The sequence below is a fragment of the Bactrocera neohumeralis genome, chromosome 3, assembly GCF_024586455.1.
Source record: "Bactrocera neohumeralis isolate Rockhampton chromosome 3, APGP_CSIRO_Bneo_wtdbg2-racon-allhic-juicebox.fasta_v2, whole genome shotgun sequence".
Taxonomy (NCBI): domain Eukaryota; kingdom Metazoa; phylum Arthropoda; class Insecta; order Diptera; family Tephritidae; genus Bactrocera; species Bactrocera neohumeralis.
The window spans coordinates 45,405,478-45,429,534 of record NC_065920.1 but is presented as its reverse complement, the minus strand read 5'-3'; the positions used below and the strand labels follow the sequence as shown (position 1 = coordinate 45,429,534).

At 35.5% G+C, this 24,057-nt stretch overlaps 1 protein-coding gene and 1 long non-coding RNA gene across 2 annotated transcripts in view; both read left to right on the top strand.

Annotated features, from left to right (window-relative positions):
- The window catches only part of LOC126752725 (uncharacterized), a 216,222-nt gene that overhangs the window by 72,473 nt on the left and 119,692 nt on the right, over nt 1–24,057 (top strand). The gene's annotated exons all lie outside the window — the stretch shown is intronic.
- Nucleotides 1–24,057, top strand: part of LOC126752717 (lachesin) — a 241,696-nt gene that overhangs the window by 129,270 nt on the left and 88,369 nt on the right. Inside the window, exons 3-4 of the mRNA XM_050463694.1 lie at nt 5,108–6,061; nt 10,668–10,786. Coding sequence (XP_050319651.1) covers nt 5,947–6,061; nt 10,668–10,786 — 234 coding nt within the window. The 5' untranslated portion in view covers nt 5,108–5,946. The remainder of the gene's footprint in view (nt 1–5,107; nt 6,062–10,667; nt 10,787–24,057) is intronic.

Sequence of the window (24,057 nt, the reverse complement as noted above, 5' to 3'; positions counted from 1 at the left end):
TTTCCACACACACACAAACACGTTATCAATTTTACTTTCTTGTTTTTGCGTTTTGGATTTGTTATCGAATATTTTCGGACAATCTAGCCAGCTAGTCAATGTGGGCATATGCTGGAATATATATACACGTAAAGGATCACACATACATATGTGTGCACCGATGACTTTAAATGCTTGTATGCACATTCCAATATGGATATATTTATGTATGTTGTAGCAATGGATGCCTGCACTTATGCACTCATACAGTTATACAATCATTTAGACGAAAGCTATGTGTTCAAACCACTTATGAAAATCAAAAGCATGTCAATCAAAAAATTTTTTCACCAATCGTGAATATTCGGTGACTGCAACGAGTTCGTTCGTTCACTTTATAGACAAACATTCATATAAATTAGGGTTAGCCAAAAAAATTGTCTTTTAGATATACGAATTTTTGAATGTAGAAAAATTCTTCTGAGATACACTTTTCTATAAATTTTATACTCTGCAAGATTTTTTTATGTTAGGCTAGTTGACTGTTTCAGAGATCGCACATAGACTACTAAATGCAGTCCTTTGTGAAGTCATAAAAACATAACTCCGATCTTATGCGATCAATATAGTTTTACTAAGGCGTTAAGTTTCTATTCCCTTCAACTCTGTGGGATATCTGAAGGTGAAAGCTCACAAGTATTTAAGTATTGACTTCGAAAATGGGGGATAATCGCAAATGAAGTTTAGAGATGTTTCCATTACGCCTTACAGCTTCTGCAGGTGGTGTCCACTATGATTCTCAACCTTATATCAATGACGATTTCGACCGATTTTGGGGCAAAAGGAAGTGGCGACAGACATGAACCGATGGAGCACCCGCGAAACCCAGCCGTCACCAATAGTTGAACACACCTCTAGGTGATTTAAGCAGCAACCCGTTCCCACTCCACTAATAACGAAGCTTTATTGTCTTATCTTGCCATATCGTCGCTTTACAGCTTCTACTGTGTTCCAGCACCCATAATAGTCTCATCCCAAAGTAACCAAATGCCATTGATAAAGAGGTTAGGAGTTTTCTGACAATGTACCTCTTAACCAACCTGCCGTACTCTACAATAATGCGGTTAGTAAACAACTTTATTGTAAATAGTTCTCGTAATTCTCGTTAGTTATCGTATTTTTAAGTATAATAGATTTTTTACGCAGAAGTCCTAGAGCTATTCCTAATCTCAAACACAATTTCATCTCTGATCACAAACCGGCGGATTATTGATCATCTCAGCGGATTCAGTCTAAACGAAAAATTTTCGCATAGAAAGTCTTACAGCATTCAGTTTGCTTACCCTCGACAAGTCAAAATCTTCTTACAAACGTACAAAAGAGAGCTCCTGTCCACTAAAAATATCTATAGAGATCGACAGATCGACTTCTCTGGTGGACCATACAACTCTAGAGATCAGGGCATCTTATGAATGTGGGCCATGAGCAGCAAAATTACGCTTGAGATCCTCTAGAGACGTATCTCGGAGCACTGCAAAAACCTTGCACAGCCTATGCTGATATTCTGGATGAGCAGATCACCACATTCAAACAAACCTTTCAAGTCTCCAGAGTCAGAGACTTAAGGATCGTGACTGCCGAGGCATTGCCTATTCGGGCGATGACGAACTTTAGGTCAAGGGAGTTCCTGTTCCTCCAAGGTGCGAGTTGACGCAAGGATACCTCATCATCGTAACTAATTGGGTCACTAGAATAAAACTGAGATGGTTTTATTTACTGGGAGAAAGCAAATCACGGATGCATCTTTGCTGCGGATTGTCAAGAGGATAGATCTGTCACCGCAACTAGTTCTTTGGCTCTAGTGAAACCCATAATGTTCTATGGGCCCTTTGTGTGACGAAGGGGATTAGAAAATGTTGAGAGCAGCACTTATTTACACCAACCAAGTTAAAAATTTATTTTCTCTATAAATAGTGTAATTTTAACCCATAAATTCAATAGTTTATTTTTTTTTTTGAGTCCCCCTAATAAACGTACACATACACGCACATGCGGCAATATTTACCAACGTATAGCAGCGATAAGGCTTTTCCGCCTGCCAAACAAGCCAAACACCCGTCGCCCAGCCAATCGCTCGCTCGGTAGCGGCGTAAATTGTATTTGTTGCTGTTGTTGCATTTTTCCTTTGCCACTGCAGCGAAATCGAATCATATCCGCAACACTTGAACTGTTGTCGTTTATTTCTACAGAGCTTGTTGTGTTGCCATCCTTCCATGCGGTGTTCTCTTCACAGTTATCCGTACTTTCCTTTTTGTTCTTTGCCTCTTTCGACTTCCTCCCGCTACTCTCCACGTCGTCGTATTTTGCCTTTGTGATATAGTGTGTGCGCACGGCTTTATCTTGTGTATGCAGTCGTTCAGTGGAAGCGTTGTACGGTACTTCCCTCCACGCCGTTCACTGACGTTCGCTCGCTTGCCTACATTTGGCTCTGTGCATTTTCTTTGTATGATATTCGGTTGCATGCGCATATCTCGCGTCAGCCGCTTTTTGCGCAGATACAGAGCAGATTGCTTGCGAACCAACAATTCAACGGAGTCGTTCGACCGATTGACTGGGTGTACATTTGTCTATTTATTCGGTCTTCTGACTGCAATCGGGGCTAGCGTATGCTGGATGGAGGGTTTTCGTTCCACACTCAGGGACTGTTCTGCCAATGGTAAGCGATTTATGTGGGTGAAGATAGGCATGTGTACATATATAATATACGTATCGTACATACGAAGGTAATGAAATATATATATTTTTTTAAATGATAAAAAAAATAGTAGATCACGAACCGAAGCCCTTTCCAACCCTTCCTTGTGATGTAAAAAGTATAATTAAAAGTCTAATACATGCTGAAGGCAGTAGAGAAATGCAAAATTTCGACAGAACTGATCGTTGCACATTAAACGGAAGCCATGAAACACTCTTCGGATCGCTTGACAATTTTTTCAGCGAACATTCTATCCTCTAGTGGTGATCGATTCGTTCATTGTGGAAACGATTACAAGTTCCTCCTTCAATATGTTGCCTCTTTTAAAACTTTCGTTTCTTTAAAACACATCCGCATATCATATTACTTCTGTACACTTTGTTTCAGTATCAGGATCATAACACTATCCCTGCTGCATATTCAAGTTTTTTAGCTTTCCTGATGTCTATTTTAAATGAGTCTAGCAATCAACAAACTATCTGAAATTTTCTTTTATGCGAACAAGTTTCAATTCCCGTAAAGCATAACCCGATACTTATACAACAGATATAAAGATTATGGAAGCAATATATTGGAATGCAATTTCTGTTTAATAGTATTATAAGGTCTATTAACCAGAAATTGCATTCACAATATTATATTTTAACGTTCTTACTTTCTCTGGATGACCCCTCAGTTTAAGTACTGTTTAACTTTAGCTAAATTGCCCTGGTACAAAGCTCACTACTTTATTAGAGAACCGTGCAAAGCTATTAATAGGCATTAATAGATTTAAATGCTGAAGCTTAAAATTGGTATAAGATCTTTCTCTTCTTCTACGAAGCGCTTGTCAGAGAATTGTTAGTCTTACAGGCCGAAAATGAAAATTGAATACCTAAATAAAGTAAAAGGGATATCACTTCAGAAACTGAATAGAATTTCCTCTCATCTGAGGGAAAAGCATTTGGAATTAACACTGCCGTTGAAAAGCCCGACTTTTGTCTAAGCTTTTCATTTGCTTCTGACTTATTTAAAAACTAAATATTTATTCTGTCGATTATTAGACCTAACCGCACTTTTCAAAGACATTCTTTTAAACTAAAAATAAAACTAGCTTAATACTCATTATGTGGCCAATCTGTAACAAACATTATGGGTGGGCTTTTTAATTCTAAAAGCCATCCATAGTGAGCCGCTGGCGATGACAACCCTTCACTTAAAAGAGCTTTGCAATGACTTAAGCTGATGTGTTTCACATTTATTAACACATTTAAGCCTGTATTTATATATAAGTCTGGAATAGTTTTGGTTAGTGTTAGAATACTAGGACAACCGTCACCGGTTCGAAACACAAATGCAAAAATTAAATTTTCAAATATTTAAATTGTTGGCGCTGCTTTCGGCTGCTACTCACAGCCAGTACAAATAACCAGTCTGAGGGAACCTAAAACTTATAGTGCCTGCAATTTGTAGTTAAAATCAAGATGAACGCCCCAAATTACGCCAGCTGCTCGGCCACATATTTGTAAAAGGTTGGTGGGCAATATTATTATCATTATTATATATATAAATACATACATACAAACATATGTATATACATATATGTACATAATTAACTGCACGTATTTATACCATATACGAACTAAATTGAGTTCAACGCAGTGCACCGCAAGCCAACCCACAAATCAGTATTCATTTGCAGCTTCCGCTTTTGCATCTTTACTAGCCAACGCACACAAAGTGTTCAGATAAAACAGAAAGTATAATAAAGTTAAAAAAAAAAAATAAATAAATAAAAATTATATAAATTGACTTCCTGTTGCGTGGCTAGTGCCACGGTGTGCAAAAGTAAATTATGCGCTTAAAAAAATGTTTTAGAAAATTATATGAGTATTAAAAAGGAAAATATTGTGGGCGAAGTAAAAAGTTCGCAGAGGTAAGAGTAGGGGAAGAAGTTGCAAAGTAAAAGCCTTATGCTCTTCCTGTTGCATGCAACAACCACGTGGACAAGTGACACAGCTGCAACGCAATTGAAACATTTTAGCAGCAATAATGGAGGAAGTGGGTGCTTAGCAGGAATGAAACTTAATTTGAAAAAAAAAACGAAAAACTAAAGTAAAATAAAAAAAAATAAGAGAAAAAAGTAAAACAAATACAGAAAAAAATAAACACTAAAAAATGAAGAATGAAAAAGAGAATTAAAACTTTTTATTTCCAACAACAACCGCAAAAGAAATTACAGCAAAGTATTAATAGTAGATTTAAAATATAGCAAATAAATGTGGAAAATGTGAAAATAACTGTAAAAGCGTTATAAAAGTAAGTGTTTTGTTTGCTTCACTCTCGCTCATGCTCTTCTTTCTCTCTCTCTCTCTCTTTTGAATGTCTTTGCAGAACTTATTTTGGTTTTTATGGCAGAAGTTTGGATTGCTGCAGTTAATGTGCAGCAGCACAGCCAGCAGTTTTAAAATCCGGCACAACGACAACAACAATACCAACAACTACTACAACAACAACGGCTATGAAAGAGACTAAGCAAACGAACAACAAAATCACCGCCAACAACAACAACCATAAGCAAACGTAGCGAATTCGAAAGAAACAACAACAACAAGAAAAAACAAAAAACTGGCATACAAAAGAGTATAATACTGTATAAGTAGCAATAGTAAATGCAAATAAAGCGACCATAAGCGCATGCAACAGCAGCAACAAACATACATACACAAAGAACTAAAATCGTACAACAACGGCAAACCAAGCAGTAAAAACGTACAACAAAATAACAACAACAACAACAAAACGCAAAGTAGTAAAATCGTACAACAACATATTAAAAACAACAACAAAGTCTGCGAATGCGTACAAAAAAAATAGAAAGAGCTTACGCTTGGACACCTGCAACTCGCTGGATTCAGGCGCCGCATGCAGCACCAACCGCCACAGCTGCAAAGCTAAACAAATAAAGAAAGAGGAGATAAAAAAGTTTAACAAAATTCCGCAGCAACTGCACAGCGCAGCAGCGAAGTGGCATTAGCATTCCACATATACTCACACACACTCATACATGCGCACACATACATATGCGTGCAATTACAGTTAGCATAAAACGCGCTACTTTTTTCACTTTCGCGCGCCTCCTCGCCTATCTGACTAACGCTCATTGCATTGCTCCTACTCGCTGGCCATAAACGCAACGTCTCACCAACACTAACACCACCAACGTCACCATCATGGGTCAGTTTAAATGTTGCTGCGTAGGCACTTTGTGGAGTAATGTTTTTCTACTACTCATCACAATCGGCTACCGGAGCGGAAGCGGCAGTGGTACGCTCGTGTTTGCACAAGGTAGGAGTCAAAAAGTACACATACACACATATGCATTCATTACAAAATGTTAACGCCATCGCCGCCATGTGTGGCCTTTTATATGCTTACGCGCGCAAAATGGAAAATGCAAGCATTTACTACACACACACTATTTACTATACGATATACTATATATAGTATGCATGTTCTTACATACATACATATAGGTATGTATACCTTTGTATATACATAAGCGTGTTTTGATACATATTTACACGCTGGGAAAATTTCATTTGAAAATTGTAGACAAATATTTGAGGCACATTTTTTTTCAATATTGTGTGCAAATGAAATTAAATAGTATAGACCAGCGACAGCAGTAAGGAAACTAGTGAGAAATATTTATCGAGTGTACTCGTATCACTTCCTATCTATCTTTTTTATTAGTAGTATCAGCTTATCGCTTATTAGCTGTAATACCTTTTACAAATAAAATAATTTCTTTCCACGAACTTGATCCGATTTCAACAGTTTATCCGAAGATTTTACAATTGCCTTAGAATATCATCCATGCCAAATTATGTTCAGCTTATATGGGAGCTAACGCTATAGTGGTCCGATGTCAACGGATCCAACAAATCTTGGAGAGAAAAGATGAATAAAATTTTCAGATTGATATCTCAAAAAAAAAGAGGGTACATGCAGACGACATGACTAATAGCGGGATTCTGTAACCAGTCTCTAGTCTCTATTTGAGACATTTTGAGGCAAAGTCTCAATTTGAGACTAGTTACTATTCACTAAACAATCTCTAGCGTTAGTCTCAAAATATTGAGACCTGGTAGTTAGCAGGTCACAAAACTAAAAAGAACTTTTGTCTGCCATTTTGAATATACTGAATAGAGATCATCATAGATATTAATCGATTGTCGTTTCTTTATATTTTGTAAGCAACTCAAACACGAAAAGGTTAAAAATAAATCAATTTTACATAAATTTCGTAAATATTATGACACAAAGTCATCATATATTTTTATTTTCATTGATAATTATGTTTTTTGACTATGTTATAGAAAATTTAATATTTGTTATCGACATATTTATTTTCATTCAAGTGTAAAAACATCTCTGAATAATGAAATGTAATAGATTTTGTGAATGTCACTTACAGAATAGCAATATCATCTCAAGTCTCAAAAATTGTCTCTAACTTAAAATCTCAAATTTAGAGACTTGAGACTGTCTCAAGTTACAGAATCGCACGGTAAATCGACTCAACTCGTCATGCTGATCACATAATTGTGACAAGCAAGTACCCGGAAAATTGTAAATAAAACGCGAAATATTTAATTATTCATCAAATTTTGTCGCCTTCAAAGTAATCCCCACCAGATGTTTTCTCATAAACACTTCTTGGGATGGCTTTCAGCTCCTTCAGCGAATTTTGTTTTAACTCTTCGATCGTCTGAAAACGGGTTTCACTGCGCGCCAATTTCAGTTTGGTGGTTGATCGATGGTATTAATTGACTTTTTTTTACTTTATTGTGATTGTCACCGAATTCGAACTCTTTAAAATAAAAAAATCAGCTTTATCGGAACGAGTTGAGGAAGAATGCGTTTCATACCCAAAATATCCACTAAATTATTCGAGCGTACTCGCGAGAGATGTCGAGCTCTCTTGGCATCTCTCTGACGCTAACCTGACAATTTTCAAGCACCATATATTTTTCAATATTTTCATCAGTTGAAGAGGTCGAAGGTCGTCCAGAATGAGGTATGTCTTCAACGAGTCTTTGTAAACTTTGTACCACTCTTTGGCTTATATTTTTGAATCACTATAATTTTATTTTCAACATTCGCAATGATTCCGCACACGAAATTTGATTGGAAATAAAATTTGAGACAAATTCTTTGTTCGATATTTTTATTCATAGTCCTACTTATGCAGCTGCTGCAACAAAATGGTTGACAGATCGCTCTTAGCAAATTACATTCTTTTGAAATATCATTTACCCGGGAATTTAATCACAATTTCTTCTTGTTTTTTTGGTCAAATATACATACATACTTATATTTTATAGGGATCACGTTTCCTTATGAGTTTTATGCATCTTGGCAAACTAAATATATCCCATTCAGGGTATAAAAAATTTTTAAACCGCTTAACGTTCACACTCACTTCGGTAAAATAGTACCCAATAAATACCTCTTCATAGAACATACATAATGCATAACTCAATTCATAAAGTTTGGGTTTCTGATTTGACCAAGAATGTAATTAAAATTATGTATATTTATGCTAATTAATTGCGGCTTCAATCAGCTTCATTTTGCCGTTTTTCCTTTTAATTCGTGCACATATTATCTTAGAGATAACTTAAGTAAAAATGTTTAAAGTTAGTATCGTCTATAGATCGGCAAAATAAAAATTGCAGTATGGAAAGGCATCTAAGGTTTAAAATAGCTTAAAAAGTGGGCAGTTCCCGTTCCCTTATATGTTTAATGTATAAATATCACAAGTCACTAATGCTGTATTCAACAAGCTTGCTGAGAACTAATGCCACCAGCACGTTCTGAGGTAATGTGAAAATTGTAAAAAGCAAAAAGTGCGACAACTCACTAATAAATACGTCGAAAGCATTATGTTTCACATTCTATTATACAGAATAGCCGCATAGAAGCTAGCGTCGAAATTTTCCAATGGATGTAACAATGTCTAAGGGTGGGTCCTTTAGACGAGTTCTTATATCTTCAAAATTTCCCGACCAATATCAACCAAATATAGGCATCATATTATCTTGATATTCTTAAATTTCACCGTGAAAATGGGCCAATTCGGACTACAACTACGCCTACCTCCCACATGTCGCAATTTTTTCATTGCAACTGATTTTGACCTAAAACCCCATCCACTAGAGAAGCAAGTTTTCCTCGCTTTTGCAGTACTCAATAAACAAGCCGTTGGTTATGCTATTTGGGGTCATAACTATACTCCGGCTTTGACCTTACGAAAAGAATGGTTTTATGGTTTTATAGAAAAAGTAGTAGCGATTAACAAAATCTATAGTAGCGAGTAAGGGTCTTACCTTTTAGCCTTGAAGAAACGACTCTGAACTCTTGGGCTTCAAATCCGATAGTAAAGTTACTTTTTTATCTTTTCCTTATCAGTTTGATTATACCATGAACAGGATACATCAAGTTTACCACGAATTTTTTAACACCCACAAGGTAACGTTGGATGCTCTATAACGTAAATCTAGCGTAACGAGCCGAGTCGATTTAGCCATATTCGTCTGACTATGGGTCTGTACTCGAACTAGTCCTTAAGTTTTTGAGATATCTGCCTGAAATTTTACACACGATCTTTTCTCCCCAAGAAAATGCTTATTTGTTGGAACTGCCACGTGTGATCGCATATCGCTTCCATACAATCTGATAGATCAAAATTAAACCCTTGTAAGGTATATTTTTTTGACAAAATATGTTCAAGAAATTCGGCAATAATTGTTGTCCCCGGCAACGCTACAGTGGCCGTACATATTGCTCAGATGGAACGACTATCAAAATCAACATAAAAGTGTTTATTAAGTAACTTTAATTCGACTAGAAGGTTGTTTATATCAAAGAACTTGACGCGAAAGAACTGTCAAAACGTATTCCGTTTATTGCAAGCCGTTAGCACAGGGCATTGTTGAAGAAAAAATATGCACAACTTTGTTTCAGAGCATCGGAACACGCTGAGAACTACTGAACCAATTGAATTACTCCATAGAATATGAAATTTACAAAGGTACCGAAACTTTTTTGCTTCTGAGATCAAGTATTAACAGAAATATTCAACCTCTTTTAGCTCTTTTCACAGTAAACACTATATCACAATTACGAGCAGTCTCCATTGATTTAAAGTTTCAAACGTATCAGATAGTAAGTATAAAGGCTTTTACTAAGGCGAGCTTGTAGTCACTTTCACAAATAAAGTATAACCGACCCGTCCAAATCTATCTACGATGATCGAAAAATAATGACTTTTATTAAAAACATAGTTATGTATAGTTATGAGGAGATATCTAAGATATGAGTGTGAATCTCGTATATCTTTTTAATTCGCAAGCAATTCTAAATCTCCTAGTAATCGGCCAGCTGAGCCACCTGTAAGTTCATCGATCGTTCACCTGTCTGTCTAGTAACCGATTACCTTTTCGCTATTTTTTGTGACGCATGTAAGAGTGCGTAAAAAAGGTATACATAAGTCAGTTTTCACAAAAACTACAAAAATTGCATGAGCAAAGTGCACTCACCAATCGAACAAGGACATTTAATGCGAAATATTTCCACTTTAAAGCTTCAACGCTTGAATGCGGCGTAATTGAGCGCTTGCGAAGTGCATTAGATATGAGAATTATGCAGCCATTGTTGTTGTAGTTTATCATCCACTGTTGCCAGCAAATTTATTTGTGCCACACATGTGCTTTGCGCACTTAACCCTCCATTTTCACTTGACACCACGAAACACACATATACATACATACTCACACATATACACATTTGAATGCATTTAACACACAATGCTCCATATAATTCTCACGTTCACAATCCATTCAACCAAGCAACTAACCAAACGGGCTGTCGTCACTTCCATTTGCAGGCCATAATCAACCAGATGAGCCGGAGCCGGAGTTCTTGGCGCAATTGACCAACTTTTCAGTGCCGCAAGGGCGCGATGTCTCATTCACGTGCGTGGTCAACAACTTGGGCCAGTATCGGGTAAGTAGCTGCATTGGCCATATATTCTAAGCTTTATAAGTATAACGGACGGTGTGAGGCTCCAGCAGATAAGAGTGTATACTACATTTATATTATATATACATATATGTCTGTACCAAAATTGTGGGGCATCTGCTGTCAGTGCACATTACTATATAGGTATGTATGTTTGTTGTTAGTGCGAGTATTGCATGTCGGTATGTGTGCCTGCTGAGGGGCCAGCGTTGCAATAAATTATTTTGCACTCTCAAGTGCAGAGCACGTCCACTCCCGTTCGGTGGGTGGTGATATTTATGTATGCGATTGTAGCAGTAAGTGAAGAAGCGAACGCAACTGACCTTAGCGTAGTCTTTTGGGTGCAATAGTAGTCGTCGCAGATATTGGATGCTCACGTACCATGGCTGCATATACTTAATGAAATATACTTGTATGTATTGTGCAGGAATTTGTAGTGTATTGATAAAATGAAGAGACTGAACATACTACGTTTCTATGGAATATTCTTTAACGGTTTTAATGGAAGAAAATTGAATTAGAGATGCTAAGAAATAACTGTATTTTCTTCCTCTCGAGCTTAACCTTTAGCTAATGAGTGTAGTTCTGTCCATTAAGTCTGTTGATCTATTTCTACCGTTAAAGTCCTCAGATCTTTACGAAGAAATGTTTCACTTTCAACTTTAAACAATAATTTACTTCAATTCTCCATACTCTTTTATGTATTTTGACCCATCGGTGTTAGCATAGTCAAGTATATAAGTCAATTATGGAATGGTGAGAAATGACGAATATGCCATTTATTCTAGTATAACTGAAGCATAATAAAAATCACCAATATTTGGTGAGTCGAGGCATAAACTCCATAAATACTTTCCAACTGGAAGTCAGGTCTTTATAGGCATTTCAAGTATTCGAGTTTATTTTTTAAACGAAAAAAATGTGTCTTGAAACTCAATTAGTTTACATAGGTGAACTAAAAATGTTGAGCCTCGTATCTAAAGAAAAACAAGTAAGGAAGGGCTAAGTTCGGGTGTCACCGAACATTTTATACTCTCGCATGATAAAGTGATAATCGAGATTTCATTATACGTCATTTACATATTTTTCAAATACCGTATTTTTGTAAAGTTTTATTCCGCTATCATCATTGGTTCCTAATGTATGTACTCGTATTACACAGAAAAGGCATCAGATGGAATTCAAAATATTGTTATATTGGAAGAAGGCGTGGTTGTGAACCGATTTCACCTATATTTTGTACATGTCATCAGGGTGTTAAGAAAATAATATATACCGAATTTCATTGAAATCGGTCGAGTAGTTCCTGAGATATGGTTTTTGGTCCATAAGTGGGCGAGGCCACGCCCATTTTCAATTTTTAAAAAACGCCTGGGTGCAGCTTCCTTCTGCAATTTCTTCCGTAAAGTTTTGTGTTTCTGACGTTTTTTGTTAGTCGGTTAACGCACTTTTAGTGATTTTCAACATAACCTTTGTATGGGAGGTGGGCGTGGTTATTATCCGATTTCCTCCATTTTTGAACTGTATATGGAAATGCCTGAAGAAAACGACTCTGTAGAGTTTGGTTGACATAGCTATAGTAGTTTCCGAGATATGTACAAAAAACTTAGTTTAAACTTAAATTACGTCCAAATATGCCCCTCCCTAATGCGATCCTTTGTGCCAAATTTCACTTTAATATCTTTATTTATGGCTTAGTTATGACCCTTTATAGGTTTTCGGTTTCAGCCATTTTGTGGGCGTGGCAGATGGCCGATTTTGCCCATTTTCGAACTTAACCTTCTTATGGAGCCAAGAAATGCGTGTACCAAGTTTCATCATAATATCTCAATTTTTACTCAAGTTACAGCTTGCACGGACGGACAGACGGACGGACGGACAGACAGACATCCGGATTTCAACTCTACTCGTCACCCTGATCACTTTGGTATATATAACCCCATATCTGACTCTTTTAGTTTTGGGACTTACAAACAACCGTTATGTGAACAAAACTATAATACTCTCCTTAGCAACTTTGTTGCAAGAGTATAATGATTCAACAGCGACAGCAATTAGGAATGCCATCGCAATGAGCTTCCAAAACGGTACAAAACATTTTACTTACCGCAGTAGCTATTTGTATTCCAATACATTTCCAAAATTAATATTAAGTTTAAATTCATTTTATTATTACATTTTTTCTAAAATTAATATTAAGTTTAAATTCTTTTTTATCATAATCACATTATTTACATTTTTTCTAAAATAGTTTTCATAATACCTATAAACTCTTTTGTATTACTACTTTGTTCTTCAATTGCAGTAACAACTCTCTCAGTCAATATTTTCCCGTCCTCCACCACTGTCTTCAGCAATTCGTTTTGTTCTTTTGCCACTTTTATTAGTTCGCCCATGTAATTTCTTTTTTATACTCTCGCAACAATGTTGCTAACGAGAGTATTATAGTTTTGTTCACATAACGGTTGTTTGTAAGTCCTAAAACTAAAAGAGTCAGATATGGGGTTATATATACCAAAGTGATCAGGGTGACGAGTAGAGTTGAAATCCGGATGTCTGTCTGTCCGTCCGTGCAAGCTGTAACTTGAGTAAAAATTGAGATATTATGATGAAACTTGGTACACGTATTTCTTGGCTCCATAAGAAGGTTAAGTTCGAAAATGGGCAAAATCGGCCATCTGCCACGCCCACAAAATGGCTGAAACCGAAAACCTATAAAGTGTCATAACTAAGCCATAAATAAAGATATTAAAGTGAAATTTGGCACAAAGGATCGCATTAGGGAGGGGCATATTTGGACGTAATTTTTTTTGAAAAAGTGGGCGTGGTCCCGCCCCTACTAAGTTTTTTGTACATATCTCGGAAACTACCATAGCTATGTCAACCAAACTCTACAGAGTCGTCTTCTTCAGGCATCTCCATATACAGTTCAAAAATGGAAGAAATCGGATAATAACCACGCCCACCTCCCATACAAAGGTTATGTTGAAAATCACTAAAAGTGCGTTAACCGACTAACAAAAACGTCGGAAACACTAAATTTTACGGAAGAAATGGCAGAAGGAAGCTGCACCCAGGTTATTTTTAGAATTGAAAATGGGCGTGACGTCGCCCACTTATGGACCAAAAACCATATCTCAGGAACAACTAGACCGATTTCAATGAAATTCGGAATATAATATTTTCTTAACACCCTGATGATATGTACAAAATATGGGTGAAATCGGTTTACAACCACGCCTTCTTCCAATATAACGCTAATTCCATCTGATGCCTTCTCGGTATAATATATACATTAGGAACCAATGATGATAGCGGAATAAAACTTTACACAAATACGGTATTTGAAAAATATGTAAATGACGGATAATGAAATCTCGATTATCACTTTATCATGTGGGAGTATAAAATGTTCGGTGACACCCGAACTAAGCCCTTCCTTACTTGTTCCCCTTATTTTTTATTTCTACCTAGAACAGTTATTTTCTTTCCATTGGATGGATTGACAGATCGAAATTGGGTGAATTCGTAATATGGTTACTTACGTTAGTTATCCAAAAGCACACCTTTTACTTCATCATATTTTTACGTTTTTAACAAATATAATCACTAATAGGCTTATTTTATATCAAAAACAATTTAATTTAATCCATCTTAGCTACATTTTATACGTATTAACTAATAGACATTAATCTAAAGTAAAAGTGATGTGGAATTCGAGCCATGTACTTCATATCGAAGATCAAAGAGAGTACGAAACCCTACGGAGCATATTCAAGTTCATGGGAAATGAACTAATAGAAGCGAAATTGGTTTATTCTCTTTTAAGACCATATCATACTTGTTTGATCGTACAAACCGCTACTCACGAAAGAGCTCTCAAAGCAGTTATAAGAGGTGTATTGTAGTTGAAAAACTGATAGCCTCATCTGGGTAAAAAATATTAAATAACAACAGTATGTTACAAGCGTATGGGTACAAGTGGTGGAATTCCACTTTGTGACTCTGCAAACCCTTGATAACAGCTACATAATTACATAACTACATACTTCGAAATTACTTTCTCTATTGTTAAGATGAATACCAGATATAACAAGAAAAAACGTTAACTGCGGCTGCACCGAAGCCAATATACCCTTCACAGGCAAACTTATTTTAGTAACTATATATTCAGTTTATATGGAAGCGATATGCTATAGTAAACCGATCTGAACAATTTTTTCGGAGATTATATTATTACCTTAAGCAGTAATCCATGCCAAATTTCGTGACGATATCACGTTAAATGCGAAAGTTTCGCATACAAGCCTTTGATTCCGATCGTTCGGTTTGTATGGCACCTATATGCTATAGTGAGCCGATCTGAACAATTTCTTCCGATATTACATTATTTATATGAACAATAATTCATACCAAATTTTGTGAAGATATATCGTAAAATTAGGAAGTTTTCCATGCAAACATTTGATTCCGATCATTCAGTTTTTATGGCAGCTATATATTATAGTTAACCGATTCCAGCAATTTCTTCGGAGATTACATTGTTGCCTTAGAAAATAATCTGTACCAAATTTCGTGAATATATCTTGTCAAATGCAAAAGTTTTCCATACCAGCACTAGATTCCGATGGTTCAGTTTGTATGGCAGCTATAAGTTATACATAGTGGTCCGATATCGGCAGTTTCGACAAATGAGCAGCTTTTTGAAGAGAAAATTACGGTTGTTGATTTGCCAGGTCTAAAGCCGCTCTGATAAGGTCCAATCAGTTTGCTGACGGTGGGCTCTAATCTTTGACACAATACGCTCTATAGAACCTTATACGCGATGTTGAGAAGACTTATACCACGGTAGTTGGCGCAGATGCTTTGTTGTTCTTCAGGCGGGTAATTGCTATTCGAACTTCTTCATGGTCGGGCAATGGAACGTCTGCCCCATCGTCATCGATTGGATATACATAATACATAAATGATCTGCGATTTCTCGTCTATATGTCTGTCTCGTATACTCATATATGCGGATTACTCTCTCAGTTTTTGAGATATCGATAAGATATTTGCACACATCCTTTTCTCTTTAGGAAGCTGATAATTTATCGGAACCACTGATTTGTCTACTGCAACATACTGCTGCCATACGAACTGACCAAACAAAATCAAGTTCTTTACGATCACCGATTAAAATAAAGTTCCTTACGAAATTTGTCATATTGTCCAAGTCAATAATACAAATTTCGAAAAACTTGTTCAAATCGAACCACTATCGGATACGTATTGCTGTCATGTACGCTGACCAATCTTGCTATAAGAAATGCAACTGGGAAAGGTATTACAGTTTCAATACAATCGAGGTTAACGGGTTTTATTATTTTTTTTTAATATTGAAGAAGAATCTTCAAGCTACAGCAAGCTTGTATTGCATATTAGATGCTGTTGTACTATTGTACACTCCTTAAAACACTAGCGGAAAAGATTTTCAATAAAAGAAGATCATGCTGATACTAAAGTTTTTTTGATTTGAAACCCATTTCCTACTAGGAGTGGTGAAACAGAGCTTAAACCTGGATGCATTTCTTATTTGAAAGCATCGAAAGGGCTCAGAAAAGTTTTCAAATAAAATCTTGAAGTGGGTATGAGTTCATATTAAACCACAATAAAGCTTACCCTTTACTCCGATTTGGTTGTGTCTGAAATGTTGGTCAGACATCATCAATCCCAAATCATATTTGTAGGGTTTGTAGATATTATACATACTTTCAAACTACGTATATATATTAAATATTTCAATGAATTTGTTTTAAACAATATTTAAGTCTTGAATATTTATTGTTAAATTTCAATTAATTAAATCTGCATATTGTCAAGTAGCCTGCTTGGGCAATCATTCAAATACAAATAGCTCCTCACACCATCATCGTCAGTTTGTGATTTATGTAAACGGAAATTATAGCTGGACTTTAATACGTTCACTTGTAGCATTGCATTCTTCAAAAAGTGCTTTTCTTTAATTAAAAGCAATAATTTTTCAACTACGGATTTTGTGGTGAATGCAATTATAAGAATATATGATTTAAAGGGACTTCGTCAACAGCTTCTAGCAAATGATTTTATTTGCAAACATGAAATATAACTTAGTTGTGGTTGACTTTTGTGCTTATAAATGCCTTAAATTGAATGCTTATGCCGTTTTCTTAATTGTCCTTGCAGCTTAAGATGAGCAAACAAACAGACAGCACATCTGCACAAATCAATTTGAATTACAAATTTATTTTTTATTGCTGCAGTTGTTTATACGGCGTAAGAAGATTTGTGCAATATATAGTTGCAAAGTGACCTATAAAACACTTTCTGACAGCTGCGTAATACTATTGTAAATAAAACTATAAATTTAATCATTTAACGCACCAGAACATCGAATGAAAAGGATATTCACCGTGACTTGTACGAATAAGAGTATGTGTGTGTGTTTATGTAAAATAATACCTTTTAATGTGCATAGACACACATGTGCAATTATACTGTGTGTAAGTATGTGTCTAAATTGTGTGTGTAAATATGCTCAGACATTTTATGTACCCTTACAGTTATGTAAGGATCTGCTAATGAATACATCTACTAATTCACATAACCACTACCACTGAGGCAGAGAGCAGTAACAGTAACTGTGAATAATATGCTTGAACTGATATAAATATTAATAGGTGAAATAAATGTATATAAAAATTATAATATAAATACTTCAGCCGCTTTTCATATGTACGCGCACATATTCATTTCCTCATTGATTTCGCACCAAACATAATCTTATTGATTTTTAAATTTTTTTTTAATTCCTTTATTTTGAACCTCACAAATACCAAAGATTTCATACAAGCACTAGTTTCCAAACGTTCTGTTTGTATAACAATTACATACTATAATGATCCGAACTGAACACATTCCTGAGAAATTACTTTATTGCCTTGAAAAATAACCCAACCAAATTTGTGAAGATATCTCGTCAAATGAAACATTTTTCATAAAAGCTCTTGATTCCGAACGTTCAGTTTGTATGGCACCTATTTGCTATAGCAATCCGTTCTAAATAATTTTTTCGGAGGCAAGGTTGCACCATTGCTTCAGGCATTAACCCATGCCAAATTTTTTTAAGATAAAAAATCATATTAAAAAGCCCTTCACACATGCACTTTATTTGCTTATCAGCTTTTGATGAGATAATTAGGAGCACAAAATTTCAGATCGCTATCTCAATCGCTGAGAGACTAGTATGCCGCTGTCTGTATACAGAGAGACGGACATAGCTAAATCGACTCAGCACTTGATTTTGCTCGTCTATATAAATATACATATTATAGGGTCAACGCCGTTTCCTTTAAGCTGTTACAAACTTCGTGGCAAACTTATTATACCTTGTTCAGGGTAAAAAAATGTTTCACTATTTTCTGACATGAAAATTTTATTTACTGACTTACCGACTAAAATAAAAAGAGAAAAGTACTTAGACAACTTACTGATATTTTTATGAAAACCGAAATTTTTTTTTTTAAGAATAATTTATCGTGTCTTCGATTTCCATACTTAACATTATTTTTAATGAAATGAGATTGTAAGTAATGTAACCAATCCGTCTTCTTCCTGCAAGTTCAAAAATGTATAATATATGAGGAAACAACAGACAAGTTTCTAGAGTTTTTGTATTTAAATTATTCTAGTTTCAATAGAAAAGAGTTTGTAAAAACATAACCAATGCAAAATAATATGTTTCTTTTTAACCTCTATTCATACTTCTACCAAAGTTAAGAATTTTATTATACCAATCTATAATATTTATTCTTTCCATTCATCGTTTTCGAAGTTTTCGCTATTCGACATATATCTCACAATATTAAGAATCTTTTGTTATTAATAAGTAGTCGTATATTTGTTGGTTTACAATCTATGAATCTTCTTAAGAAGAAAAGTTTACGACACACAACATGACGAATTGTCAAATTTTCATCATTATTATAAATATTTTCCTGCTCAATACTGAATCGGCTACACTCAGGTATAAGGGTTTCTTACCTGTTTGGTTCAGGTCATGATATTTTCCAAATGAAACGAGTTATTATATTGTCGTCGTAATTTTAAACAAAGCTTTTTTGTTCTTTCAAACGTTCTGAGTGATGTTATGCTAAAAAATGTCAAACTTTCCAATGGAAATGTCAGATTGCACCTGGCAACACTTAGTGTTGCCTTAGGCCAGAATATAAATAGCAGCCCTCGTATAAACGCTTTTAGTTAGTTACTAAATGTTTGCTATTGCATATTGTTTAGCGAAATCTGTGATTTTATTCAAAACCCATTACTGACATTAATTTTCAATAGGAGTAACAATTTGAATGAGCTCTTCTGAGGTTTTTATTATTGTATTGCTATGACACATAACTTCGCATGTAGATTTGGAGAATGCTGCCGAGTGAGCCATTTCCGATCAAGTATAAATTCACTTCCCTTCAGGTTATGATTCACCTGGAGTTTAACTTCACGCAGTTGTGCTTCTAGTTATTTGTTCATATTCACTAGAATAAGTTTTAAAATAAATATTAATTTCGAATCTGTACTCACAGCCCTTTTAATTTTTACTGAAACATGTCTTCATATATAAAAATTTTGTGGCACGTTGTTTGTCCGCGATGGACTCTTAAACTACTGAACCGATTTTAGCAAAATTTGGCACACTGTGTCCAGTTCGAGCCAACTTAGAAGATAGGATAGTAAAAATAAATCATAAATAAAAAATACAGTTAAAGCTTTATTAAATTGGCGCTCTATTAAGCGGATATCTCCATTAACCATGTACTTTGGCCGGTCGCACAAATTGTTGATGTTTACTAAATACAATCTATTAAGCGGAAAACTCTATTAACTGGACAAAAAGGCTGGTAACCAGACATTGAGAAGGCAGCCTTAAATTCGTTATTTTTTCCAATGAAATTTATTTGTATGAACATATTCAAAATTAAACCTCAAGTACAATCCCTTGGATTCTTATACCGACAAAAACGTTTTCGTTTTTATTTGCAAATAAAATTTTCACTGCACTGAATAGCTTATTATATGAATAATAGTATAAAATGTATACCACAGCAGCGCTGGCCGGTTCCACTAGTATAAATTATTTTTTTTTTGACAAAATGGCACTAGTTTAGTTTTGGGACCAACTGATTCACCTAAAGTATTACTTTTAAAAATACGTTCCAGCTAGTTTTGATTTTCGCTTAAAATACTCTACAAGACTTAGTGTACAGTACGCATTTCATGAAGAGTATAAAGCCAATAAATAGCAATTGTCTCACCAAAGAGCAATAAAAAGTAAACCAAATCCCAAAAAACGGGTTTTCTAACTTTCAATACTATTATATATGTAGAATGTGTAACACCTCAACTCTTTATGCTTATACACGAACAATTCTCGGAGTGAATGTATCCTTATGCTCTTTTAAGCTGTTGATTTAAAGGAGTTATTTATGCGACTCCAGGCTATGCTTCGTCTAATTTATATGTCAGCATAAATATGTTTCGTGTGCACAAACAAATGAATATATGGTGGCAGAGATAAATAGGTATTTATGTGCATATATACAAAGCTGGTGGGATGACAGAGAAAACGTACCAAGTGCATTTTTAACGAAAATAAGATCTAAATAGATATGTTTATATATATAAATTAAATAATTATTTTTTAAAATAACTTCATAAGGAAACGTTTCGTTTTTTCTGAATTTTGTAAATATACTGGTAATATATTAGAAACTCAAAAAACTATTTTTTGTTCACCAAATAATTTTTTATCATCCTTCAATCGCTTTCTAAAGATTGCGATATACTTTCAAATACCTATTAGGCCGAAAATTAAAATCTAGCTCTTCGAAGCTAGTTAGATACATGTTTGTCTTTTCTTAGTACCAAACCACTCTCTAAATATCAACAACTATAATAACTGAATGAAATGAACTTATTTGATTTTATCATCCCGTAGCATGCATACTTACATATGTTTATCTTAAATTACCTTAAGGATACATATACATAAGTAATACTAAGTATAAGTGCTACATATGTGCTGTAATGTGGTAAATTTCTATGTTTATGCGCTTCTCTAACGTAATAAGCCATAACATCTTGACTTGTTCTTAAGTAAGATTCTCTGTGTGAATTTCTCTTGGCTTTATACAATCAAGTGTAAGTGTTTTGGTGCGTTTTGAGCATTATTAATATTATTTAGCGCGTTGTAACTTTGTAAATAACTAGTAAATCTAGCACTAACTATTAAAATAACTAGTTTACTTTATCTAAGTTAACTTTTAAATTTCAATCCAACTGAAAAGGAGTACACTTCGTCTATCATCATTTGGTATACCGCCAATTGCTCGGCGAAAATTCTTGCCGTGTTTTGAGAAGCAATGACAAATAGCAATTGATATTTTATAAGACTTCAAGTATTTATAAAGTGAATTTGAAGTACAGGATTTGTCCGGAAAGTAATAGGACTGAGTCGATTTAAAAATAGGTTCCTTCTGCGTCGATGCTGCGCTGCCAGCGCGATTTCCAAGCATTGAATTGACGCCGGTATTCTCCGGAATAGCCTTGAGAGCCGAGATGCATGCTGCTTGGATCCCCTCTGTCGTCTCAAAAGAAGAGGAAGATTGCCTATTTGCCTCTGGATCATACTCAAAGATCCACGACTCGTCACTTGTGATTACGTTATTCAAAAATTGGGGGTCACTTTCACACATGTTCAAATTTTCTTGGCACACTTTCACTCGCCGCAATTTCTGGTCGTCAGTGAGCACTTTTGGGACCATTTTCGGGCACACCTTGCGCATGTTCAAGTGCTCCGTTACTATATCATGAACCACAGATTTTTATAAATTTAACATCTGGGGATTAAGCGAATATTTAGTCGACAGTCTGAGTTCAAAATTTTGCGCACACTAGTCACATTGTCGGTGTTTGCCGAAGTCGCAGGTCTCCCAGCACGTTCTTCATCAACGACTTCTTCTCAGGCCTCCACAAAGGTCTGGTGCCAAGGAAACACACCATTTCTTGCTAAAGCAACATCTGGGTAAGCCTGCCTGGTAAGTCCCAGATTTACCGAGCTTCACACAGAATTTAATCGCGTACCTCTGCTCTAACGAATGCTGCATTATTGGCTTACACAACTCACAGACCAACCAGCTCGTTCGTTAGCTAAGAATTCCCTCCACGGAATCCATAAGTGCGCGCATGCTCTGAAGTGCAGTCGCAGCAGAAGAAGTCCTATTACTTTCCGGACAAACCCTGTATAGTTTTCCCTATTAAAAATATTTTTGTTTTTATTTCTAAGGAATCAATTCAAAATTCTAATAATTTGTATCTCTTAGTATCTCGTGTCTAGAAATTATCGACGTCGAAAGAGTTTAGTTTCAAGGCCGCACCAACCGAAAATGTATACCCCGGTGCTTACGGCTGAGTTTGAAAATATCAGCAATCTGTAGGGTCAGTAGTGTAATAGTTTGAAATTCAAAAGAATATTTTTTTATTAACCCTTGCGTCAAGAACGGTTAGGTACAATCGGGGCAAGTACATGTACCTCATACAAAGATTCTCAAATATGCGGTTAGTTTTGTAAGGCATATATCGGTCAATATATTATATAATAAAAGATATCTTATTCGAGTTCAGAGTGAATCTCTTTCTAATAACAGTGTATCTTTGTGCCTAAAATCGATCATAGTCAAAGTGTAAGGTATCTTAACGAAATTCAGAAAGCATCGACTTCTGGCATTGATATGTCGGATATGTATAGTCGGGTCAATACTGATTTTTACCCCCAAACACCTAATATGAATATTTTCGTGCTTCTACATTAATACCAAATCTAGATAAAATCGGATGACAATATTCCTATCTCTTTCACATAAGGTATCTTAGATATCTTAGCAACTTGAGGTCAACGCAGAATATTGGGTATTAAATTATTGAATAATACCGATATTTTATGAACTAAGTTCTCGATCCAATCAAGTTCTTACCTAAAACATATGAACACTTTCGTAATTCTAGCAGAATTTAAGGGGGTATTCTGGTTTAGAAGCCCGAATTTTAGGTATTTTTTTTTGACGCGATAAAATCAAAACGTATTTTGATTATCCATTTTTTTACATGCTTTTTATTGAGATTCTAAGAATACAAAACCTAAATAATATATTGAAAAAAAGCTTCGTATTTTCCCTGTTTTTCGGTGGTTCAGAATTAAAAAAAAAATATTTCGAGAGCTCTTCGTAGTGCGATACTACGGTGTAGAAGAAAGCTCTGTATAAAATTTCATGTGAATCGGTTGAGTAGAACTTGAGATATCATGCACACCATTTATAGAAAAGTAGTTATGAGAAAAACGAGTTTAAAGTTTGAGAACTAGTCACGCGCAGTCGGAGTCGGAGTCACAAAATGAGCTGTAACTCGGAAAATAATTTGAATTTCGAAAACTCCTCTTTAAGGGTTATACTATAAAAATATGCAAAAAAAATCGATTTTTTCGAATTTCTAAACCAGAATACCCCCTTAAAACAATATGACGATCTGTGTCTGAATTACCTTTATAAATTGCATGAAAACATGTTCCCGAGTATAATCGAGTTCGTGATATAGTTTATGGGTCGTCCTTACATCGAAAGTTGACCGGGTTCTATCCAATTGTATGAAGAAAAAGTTTAATTTCTACAATAAATGACACGATTAAATACCTCTTGGCTTTCTCGCTGGCAGTCCAGGACGTTGAGCGTCTCTTCCAATCGAGTCTGACGTTTTGGCTACAGCGTCCTCCGTTTTGTGGGTCATTTAGCCGGTACCTCTGTTTTGCTTTCAGGACACAGTTTTCTTTTTACTGCGTTTTCTTTCCCGATCCGATTCGCGAGTCTCGGATCCACGGCCGCAACTCATTTTATGCTCGGATTTCCTCCATTTTTTTCGTAAGCAACCTTTCCTCTTTTTCTTTCATTTGGTTTGACTTGATTTGATCTTTCGAGGATTTTGACCGCAGCTTTGCATTTTACTTTTGCCTTCAAGCCTACTTACTGGGGTTTGTCATCGGTCTAGTCTTTATCGCCGGCATAGTACTTTTGGAATTCTTTAGAGAGCGTAGAAATGCTTGCTCTACCGAGTGGTGACGCTTTCAACGCTTTCAAGGTACGTTTTGAAGTGGACTTGACGGTAGCACATCCAACTTCTAATTTTAA